Source organism: Manduca sexta, unplaced genomic scaffold (genome assembly GCF_014839805.1).
Source record: "Manduca sexta isolate Smith_Timp_Sample1 unplaced genomic scaffold, JHU_Msex_v1.0 HiC_scaffold_975, whole genome shotgun sequence".
NCBI lineage: Eukaryota > Metazoa > Arthropoda > Insecta > Lepidoptera > Sphingidae > Manduca > Manduca sexta.
Window position 1 is genome coordinate 1 of NW_023595822.1, and position 10508 is coordinate 10508.

The 10508-nt window shown below is 35.7% G+C and overlaps 1 protein-coding gene and 1 pseudogene across 2 annotated transcripts; one reads left to right on the top strand and one right to left on the bottom strand.

The window, feature by feature from the left end:
* Nucleotides 1-1079: 1079 nt before the first annotated feature.
* LOC119193737 lies at nt 1080-7532 on the bottom strand. Of its 2 annotated transcripts, none has more exons than XM_037447361.1 (3): nt 7333-7532; nt 1663-1814; nt 1080-1269 (listed from the first exon to the last, which is right to left on the bottom strand). In XM_037447361.1, exons 2-3 carry the CDS (start codon nt 1795-1797, stop codon nt 1180-1182), a joined length of 225 nt encoding a protein of 74 aa, XP_037303258.1. In that variant the 5' UTR covers nt 1798-1814; nt 7333-7532; the 3' UTR covers nt 1080-1179. The 2 variants fall into 2 exon arrangements, with proteins under 2 accessions (XP_037303258.1, XP_037303257.1); XM_037447360.1 differs by having other exon boundaries at nt 1108-1269; nt 1663-1811.
* Nucleotides 7533-8938: 1406 nt separating this feature from the next.
* LOC119193736 lies at nt 8939-10501 on the top strand (annotated as a pseudogene).
* The last annotated feature ends 7 nt before the right edge of the window (nt 10502-10508 follow it).

Sequence of the window (10508 nt, forward strand, 5' to 3'; positions counted from 1 at the left end):
AACAACTTCCGGTACTACGTAATGAAGGATAATAAATAAAAAAAATACTCTAGAATATTTATATGTATTGCTATTACTGTAGTTTAACCGGTGGGGAAGTATAGTGTTGCACCTGAATAAATAACAAAACTCATGTCTTATAGCAAGTAGGTACCAGGAAAACATAGACACGAACAGTTGCTGCCACGATCAAGAGGGAAAACTTATTTACATTCCCTATTAGTAAGTATCGATAGGCAGGCAATCTCGCACGATATTTCAGCAAGCACGCAGGAAAATGGGTAAGACTAGCACAGGACAGAGAAGATTTTTTTTTATAATATGGGTAGGACAAAGTACTGCATCTGATGATACGTAGAGTTGGGTTCAATAAGATGTTGAGTGATGAGAGATGATTACTCCTCGGCAGTCGACACAATTAGTGGTCTTTTGGAACCGGTTATACACAGGCTGGTCTCCGAACGCGACACACGCGAGCCACTATGGCGGGTTTTAACACCTTGTGAAAGGTGGTCGCTATCCGGGCGAATATGAAATATATCCTACCACCAGTAATGAAGAATGGGGTGGGAAAGAGAAGGCTTATACTCAGCGGTAGATGGATACTGCCTGATTAGATACATAGATTAGTAAGTATTCCGGTACAGAAGTTTACAGTCTCGCTAGCTTAAACGCATGCAGCACCATCCAGAAATTGCAATACTCTCCCTGCTTGGATCAAAGAATTGAGATACATTGAACATGTTTTTATATGAATCAGACATATATAAGTGGCCAGTGTTTGCATGTTTTTATTGTCTAGTGGAATTCCCGAGAAACGACAACAATATCCATTTATCGCTCGATAGAAAACAGTCACATGATCTTCTTGCATCGGCACCTGTATAATATAATATTTATCATCTACAGCGGTGAACACTTAACGAGTCGCACCGGTTTTTATTGCACTTTGGTTGTTTTGTAATATTTAGCTTTAAGGAAACAAACGCGCCAAAACTTTTAAATTGATCAACTATAAGGCGACCAAATACAAAAACGTAATAATTCTCAAATATATTGTAGGCAAATAAATACCTGCAGCAGTTCTCTAATCCGTTAACAACGGATAAAATTTTCTTAAATATTGGGAAGGAAGCTCTAAGTATGTAATATATTTAGGTTGAGTTAACAAGTTCCAACTCACCTGTCACATAGTAGAGTGCGTCGTTCGTCGGATCGATGCGGATATAGTTTCTTAAGAGCCTCGCGCTGCACTTGTGCCAAGTACACCTGAGGATAAGGCAGATATTACCGACAATATTCATCTAATATACGATTTTCTGACTAAGCCTGACATTTCCTCATCAGGTAAGCAGTTTTGTCGCCTTGTCGAACAGTTTTTTACAAAAAAAGTAAAGCACTTATAGGCACAGTAAAAGAAGTTGAAGTTTTAGCCTGAAATCTATATACGATACCAATTGGTATCTTCGTGTTTATCCTGAGAATAAACCAACCAAAATAAATCTGTAAACATGCCAATCTTTATTCTGATTGGACGATTTTCATCATCTGCTATAGCACGTGAAGCAAACTTCACTCCAATTGTTAAATTTTCTGAATTCAACCTAAGACACCAATTAGGATCGTCTGAAATGGGCTAAAGATGATAAATGTAGGTCAAACCTTGGAGCCCTCGAAGAGCAGCGCGACGAAGAAAAGCGCTATCCACGTGAGCGCGAACGCCCAGCGCGTGGTCACCTCGAGCCCCGCGAACAGGAACTCGCCCAGATCGTACCCGAACCACATCCACATGTGCATCGTGCTGGTGTTGTCTGCTGGCAAGAAATAAATTCTTTAAAAGGTTTTCTTACCCATCTACCTGCTTTTTCTTTTGTTTGGGGTCGGTGCAATTTTTACAGGCTGTTGCGGAAAGATTTTCGCTTTGTTTTCAATACCGCCCGCCTACCTGACACTAACCCTTTTTGAGGATGCATTCTTTCAATGCGACATTCTTTTCTCAGTTTCCCACGATGTCTTCAGTTACAAATAACCCGTAAAGGGTCACAATAACAATCTCCAATGATGCATTGTAAAGATTATCCAGTTACTCAACCTCACGTTTTAAATTGAATAATACTCCCTTTAATTATCCAATTGTGATAGGTTTCATGAATCACAGGCACTTGTCTCAAGTGCTTGGGAAGGGGGAGACGCGAAACGCTCCCTCACACGTCAGAAATCATTTACAGCAATATATTATTATGGTCAATCAAAGACTATGCTGTAAAGCAACAGAGATATCATCACTAACATACATGCGAATACAAAATCATGATTTTATCACATTCTGTCATAATTTCAAGATAGAAGTGGGACTTGCGGTGAAAGTTTGAAAGGTATTGGAACACAAAAGGACAATGCGTCTGTGTCTGAAAATACTATATAACACATTCTATGCAGAGATTGACCTAGGTTAAAAATATTACTAAACTGGGCTTCCACAATTGAAAACATATTGAGGTGAATGAATACATTAAGGATATCCTTTATTAGATACCAAAGACCAATATTGAATTGCAATAAATAAAAATATTCATATTACTCGTTCAATGACAAATTATAATTGAGTGCAGCAACCCAATTGAGCAACATTAGTTCAGGAGTACCGTAGGACCGGAAGACACCGTACCCAAGGGTATGAAGAAGCTAATTTTATCAGGCTGCCCCTGCTTCGACGACATCACACGGAATTTAACAGCTGTATCCTAAAGCAGCTCTTTTGTTTGTACAAAGCCGAAACAGAAAACGAATTTAATAAGTGAGTAGCAACTTCGCCGTGGTTTTCTTTGAGATATTAAACAGTTCCGAATGACCCAACCTATTAAATATATTTTGACATTTATCAAATACGTTTTCTACTTTTGCTTTGTACCTACAGGCATTCAGTGACGATAAGAGTAAGTGTTTGTAACAATCTTTATATGTTTTCTAAGACGATTATCAAGAATTGGATAAAATAAAATCAAGCACGCATCTAGTCATGAAAACTACATCAAATCCATGCAGGCACATGCGCAAAGAACGTTTAGCGCCAACCTCTCATAGGGCTGCAGTGTCAGCAATATGATTTTTTGACAAAGAACGATTTCAAAACTAACATAATATGAGGTATCTCAAGGTTGAATTTTAAACATTGTCGCACACGTGGATTTCCGTTTAATTAGTAGCACAAACATAATTGTTTAAACAACTGAAAAATAATTTAGCATGAAAAGCGAAAGTTAACGTATTAAATTAATTAATTGTTATTTTAAATTATATACGTGTCTTCAGACTGCCATATTATTATACGGTATATGATGTCGGACTTAAGTTACGTTTTATTACTGATTTTCACATTAATGGTGGCTTTATAATCAAGTCTATCTTTACCTTACAGAAAATAATCAGTTTTTTACTACTACTTAATACTCTCTGATTTGTTAGGACTTGAAGAGGTGAATAATAAACAATTAAAGAAGGGATCTCTTCCTTGCTTACATTGCATAATCGTTTTATTTTTCATCTGAATATGGAATGAAACAATAAAAAAACGCTTTAAAATAAGGAATCTGTACGGTTACATAATTCTACATTTACATATTTTAAAACAAAGTCCTCCTGCCACGTCTGGCTATCTGAACGAGATGAACTCATAGACTACCAAGCGGATTTCGATAACATTTGCTATAGAAATAGTTTGAGACCCTGGACTTTTAATTCCAGGAAAAAATATCACGTCGGCGAAGTCGCGAGGAAAATACATTAAAGGATTTAATAGCAATGTACATGCATGGATGCATGGGAAACTTCGCAACGTCTTCTCGTCCAAAATACCTCAGTGCGTTAATCGCAAGTCTTCGATAGTTGTGTGTTACCAGTGATAACATACGGCAGCGAGACGTGGCCTCTCACTGTGGGCCTCATTAGGAGGCTCAAGGTCACTCAACGAGCTATGGAGAGGGCTATGCTCGGTATTTCCCTACGAGATCGAATCAGAAATGAGGAGATCCGTAGGAGAACAAAGGTTACCGACACAGCCCATAGGATTAGCAAGTTGAAGTGGCAGTGGGCCGGACACATAGCTCGAAGAACCGATGACCGTTGGGGTCGAAAGGTTCTAGAGTGGAGGCCACGTACAGGCAAGCGATAGGTCGGACGCCCGCCTACAAGGTGGACGGACGACCTGGCTAAGGTCGCAGGAAGTCGCTGGATGCAGGCCGCTTCCAACAGGTCAACGTGGAGATCCTTGGGGGAGGCCTATGTTCAGCAGTGGACTTCCTGTGGCTGAGATGATGATGATGTACATGCATGCATTTAACATGTTACGCAGGTGAGATTCCCTATTATATAAGTCAAGTCAGGTTGGGAAAGGGCAGCTTTAACTTATCGTCCATTGGCGGGAAATATAACATTATAGTTGACATTTTGACAATAAATTATGTCTATTGAAACAAGACCTAACGTTAATAAGAATATATACAATGATTGCTGCCAGAGTGTGCTTGCATGTAGATTTTAGAGATGCTAAAGGATCCCATGCCATGTCGAACCAACGTGCCTGCGTCTTATTTATTCTAGTACAAGTGAATTTCGGGTCATTAATACCCTGTACACTAAACTTTACACTACCAAAATAAGTTTCCCTCCAATTTCTTCCGCCAAAAACGCTCCAATACTTTCACTCACAAATTCACTATTACATCAATAGACTTTCACTATATTCGCATTTCGCACTGGTCCTAATCTTCACACACCGACCTGCGTGATACTGCGTGTTATTTCAAACAATGTTAAGAACAATAGACTGCGTGTTAATAAAACATAGTCGAATTTATTATTCGTCAATGGGATTGTCGCTAGCGTTTGACTCACATTGTTATTATGATAATAATAAACTAAAATTTATATGTGTTGTCGATAATCGATTTATTGTTTAGTGAGAATATTATTTTATTGCCACCTTGGTCTATTGGTGGTGCATAAAGAATGTCCCTCTGTGGACAGGTCATAAGTTCGATTCTGAGATTGCAAAACACTTTTTTTTGCATGATTTGCCTGATATTAAATCTCCGTCAAATCTTAATATCAGGAAGCGGTCGCAAAAACTAAACGAAATCGTTTTTGCAGTATTCGTTAAAAATATATTATGCCGATCAGAAATTAAAGCGAGCTAAGTGTATTAGTATGATAAATACTCTTCTATTAAATTTTATAAAAACTAAGTTTGTACAAGTACCTGACTCAACTGCAAACGATTAGAACCGTAAAGCAACTGGAACAGTGTGTAATAAAGATTGTTGACAACGTGCGGTGCGGGGTGTGACGCGGTTAACGGACGGTTTGCGAGTTTTTTTTTCAGTATCAGACCCCACACTTAACTCCAAGGGATAGCTGCAAACGGGTTACTGGTTGCCCTCGAATTAGCGACTGCACCACACTGGAGGAAAGTTGGAAGGGGATAGTTGGGAAGAAAGCGTAACAGAAGGAAATGGAACCTTCCTAGGATAGGAGGAAGAGAGAAGACCAGGAAATGTTCGGGAGCCCTTAGGCCTCAATGTGAATTTGGGTACCATGAGGTATACAGTATACACATATAACTGTTTGCCTACGCCCGCGACAAATGTCCCCCCATGCATGATAAGCGTCGAATTCGCGAATTGCTTTGCAGTAAACATTACATAGTTGTTATCTCATGTGAGTACCATCCTTTTCAAAGCGTTTTAGTCTGGTCACACGAAGCATTCTGCGCCGCACCGCAAATGTTTTATCGCATTCATGGTCAAACTGATGCGTCGCCGCAACATGGCAATGCAATCGGCAATATTTGCACCCCTCCCTGCCTCGTTTCAGTGGTTTTATTGTGATGTGTGATGGTGGTTTTGGACACCGTGGGACCATACCATTGATATTTTTATAAGGATGCCACAACATCACAACCGCAACACAACACCGCACTGTTGCAACGCATTGGGTGGATCGAAGCCTTTTCGTTATAAATAAAGACAATAACAAAATGTTTGTATGAATACTATTGTCAAAATTTGGCCTGATGCTATGCTCACATAAAAAAATAAATGTATTAAACTGACTAATATTTTAATGCTATCTGTAGCACCTTGACATGAATTAAAAATATGTTTTACCTGACCAAACCTAACCTAATAATTTACATACAATATTAATTATGATACAAGAATATCTTTTAAAATCCATAATTAATCAATTAACATCACTGTCAACAAGTATGGAAATATTATCTACAAAATAATTAGTTAATCACACTGGCATACTAAAATCTGCTTGGAGATAGTTAGAAACCTGAGAAAATATTGTTGAGTTGTTTAATGAAACATTAAGAAGCAAATTGTCGGAGATAGCACCATAGGGACATAGCATATAGCATGTTTAGTCTTAACTTTAATTATAGCTGTGTGTAAAGTATAAGTTGTTTTTTATTCCAAATAAAGTAAAAAAAACATGTAAATAGCACTGGATAGCAGGCAAAGATATATAAAATGCAGAGTAATCATTGACACTTTTAGTTTTAACTTATCTTTTTTTTGTCATTCATGCAATTTTTACTAATGCTAGTTATGTGATATCCCTGACGAAATCTAATGGATTGTGAAATACTTTGAATAACATTTATTGAGCAGTGTAAACATAATAACTTATGGACAGAAAAAGTTTAGCACAAAGAAACCATATAGCATGTGTTCAAGTAATATGTATGCCTTTTATCAACATTATAATTGTGTAGGAAAAGTTAACAGTACAACTTTTGCATCAATTAATTATGGCTCCATATATTTTCTTTTGGAATATCACCTGATCCTTAAATAAATAAACATTATTATCAATAATTAAACATTACTACTATTATAAACAATGATAACTGAACAATGGTTTGAATGCATGTTCAGTTTACAGTCACAATTAAACTATTTGGTTAAACTTCCATAGACTGGAGGGATAAATTCAATAATAATTAGCCCTCAATATCCTTAACTTAACTCTATGCTGAGTTGTTTATTTACAGATTGATAATTTATTTCAAATATCTATACAATGTTACAATGTATTGAGTATACTTATTAACAGAAATTTCCATTGTATCCACCCCCTGCACCACTCAAACAGTTCTTGGCTATGAGCCTGCATATTTATAGGGTATAGTACAATGTATAGTGCATTATCTTTCAATATATCAGTGATACAGTACAAAGAAATAACTCTATACATATAATGTACGACAATGTTTCACACAAAAATAATAGTTTGTTATAGACTTACATAGTATGTTGCACTTACCTTCACTTCCTAATGCGATATAATCTCACTTAGTGCACACAAAGTCCCATTCCTGTTTACTAATCGCCCGGCACTATCACAAGTTACCATCGTTATCTAACTCATTGATAAATAATTTGAAATGTAAATAATATATTTAGAGCACCTTTAAAATAATAAACTGTCACTCGCAGTTACACTACACGTTATATTCACGTAGTTTTCTTTGGAATATGAGGATTTATTTGAAATATTTAGATAAGTATTTATTGTAAATATATCATTTAATTTGTAAATTGCAATGCCAAAGAAATTTTACTTTTATCGTCTTGACAGAAGTACTGACTGCTTCAAATCATACGAAATTCCGAATGACAATTATTGGCATAACATAAAAAGCATTTATGACACCAGTTAGACTTACAATCATTCATAATTGATGTTACATGCTAATTTGAAATGTTTTTATAAGAAATTAAAAACACCTTAATCAAACAATTCTATTGTAATAAGAGTATTGTTTTCTTTTTAATAGTTAAAAATGTAATAATATGCAACTAAACTGCTTAATATTTCAGGGTATTTGTTTGTAACAGGCTCCAGGAACAAATCCGTTCCGAACTGTCAAGTTGACAGTTGTTCTCTGCTGTCAATAAACTCAGGTGGTAGGGATTCCAAGTGCAACAAAATATAGATAAATAAATAAAATGTCCAGTATATTAATACGTCAAACAATTTTTGTGTTTTATTTTCTTAAAACAGAATTAGTTATTGACATATAGGTCTAGTACATTGGTGCAAGGCGTATGGGCTGTGGCTAGAAGTCTCTAGGTCTGATTTTCAGATAGCGTAAAGCATATCTTTTGTACGTTTTTAAAATATTTTTACCGATATTTACTGCCCATGGATATGTTGCAGTCACTTAAGCGAGTAGTCGCTAAAACTAATCCAAATCCTTTCCGAACCACATTTTGTAAACGAATATTTTGTCTTTATTTAGGTATTCCACCTCGAATGTGTTGTATTAGGGTGGGTTAAGGGCAGTTGAAAGAAGAACTTTTATAGAATTTGTAAATTAAGATTGTATTAAGTAAGGCTTTATTAAGTAACATTATGGCAAGTTATACGTGTAACAATTTATTGTGCAAGAAAAAATATAATAATTATGCCAAATACATTTTAAAGCATAATTAAGTTGGTCATAACAAAGAACACATTTAATAAAGACTAAAATAATAAAACACATTAAAGAAATTGACAAATTTCTAGATACTAAATTATTAACTACTAATATAATTCATTACTTGTCCTGTTCCTGAAATAATTAAGGAATATATCACGAGACACATAACCAGAAGATATTTTTTTTATATTATTCACTGGCGTGACTGTATCAATGTATAAAAAACATTATATTATTACAGTTTTTAATGTAAATATCAATTTATCGATATCCTTTCGACATCACTTAAGTATTGATATTATAACCTATTTCAATTATTTACGAGTTGGTTACGATATCAAAGAGAGATTACAAGTTTTTAATTTATTTGGTTCGGAGTGTTTAATTTGTATAGTTTATTTCATCACATCAACAATGGAGACTGCAACCAAAACTACTAAAAAGCCATCGAAGATAGAAGAAATGACAAAGGAACAAATTCGACAAGCAATCTTAAAAAAACGCGAGTGCAACGCCAGAGCTCAATATATCGTCGAAAGTCTGCTTGAAAAAGGTATCACTGAGCAGTATTTATTACAATGCCTTCCGGAAATCAACCAAACACACTTCGACGACGTTGTTGAAGAGCGATCTATAATCCACCTCTGCGGATATCCAATATGTTCGAGAAGCATCTCCGAGAAAGATATACCCAAACAGAAGTACCGAATATCAGTAAAACTAACAAAGTGTACGATATTACCGCGAGAAAGAACTATTGTAGTAACAGCTGTTACAAATCCGCCATGCATGTCAAAAAACAGCTCTTGACAAGTCCATTGTGGTTTAGGGAGTATGAGGTCATACCTACTTTCCACCTGTTGCCTCTGGACTCTGCGGGCAGCATGGGACAGGAGATAGATGTCTCTTTAATTGAGAGGATCAAACCTGTTAAGAAATCCTTTACATCCATCAATGACTTCACTAGTGCCAGTTTTAAAGAGATTACTGGAAGTATGGATACAGAAATATGTTACAGTAATGAAGGAGAGAATGGAAGTGAAGTTCCTACAAAAGATATAATGGATGGTATAACACAACTCAAGATTACTGAAGACAAGGTTATAGATTGTCCAAGTGAAGACAGCAAAAGGAATGATAATAATAAGATGTTAAACACAACTTCAAATAATAATGACAATGTATCGAAAGATCCACCAGGTACACCAATATGTATTGAAGGAAAATCAGATATAGAAATTGCAAAACAAATGAAATTAAATACTACAAAATCAAACCTAAATATTCCCAAAAAGGAAAATAAGAAACAAGTAGCAAATCCATTAAACATAGTAGGTGAGATTATAGAGAAACCTGAGCAAAAAATAGACCCAATACTAACAAGTGTACCAGAAATGCCTGATAAAGACAAATCTCAAAATAAAAGTAAGAAAAAGACGCCTTTGAAAAAACAGCCTGTGGTTACAACACTGACTATTGAAGTAGAGAAATGTGTAGCAGAATGGTTTACAATAGACACTCTCCTTTTCTTACTAGGAGAGGAGAAAGTAAAAGAGCTTGTAGCTGACAAAGGAGAATGTATAAAGGAGTACTTGAACAACTATGCAAAAGGTGTATTTTACAATTCAAATGCTTATGACCAGTACCAAGCTCTATGCAAGAAATTAAACATGCTTGAATTGGAAGACAAGAAGTATGATGCTCAGACTTTACACAGAGAAATGAAACCACTACCAGATTATTCAATAATTCAAGAAGAGAGTAAGAAGATACAGTTGAAAGTTAAAGCATTCTATGCTGGTGAGACAGAAATACCTACACCAGAAATTGTGGAGAAAATAGAATCAACAGAAGAAGATAATATAACTCAACTACCATTAGTAGATAAGAATGCCCAAAATGCATTACGTTAGGAGAATAGTGTGTCAACACTTGAACAAAATGTTACCAGATTTGTTAAGGTCATTGGGATTGTTGAGTTTATCAATAAGTTCAGATATCCCGTTGCTAGTAA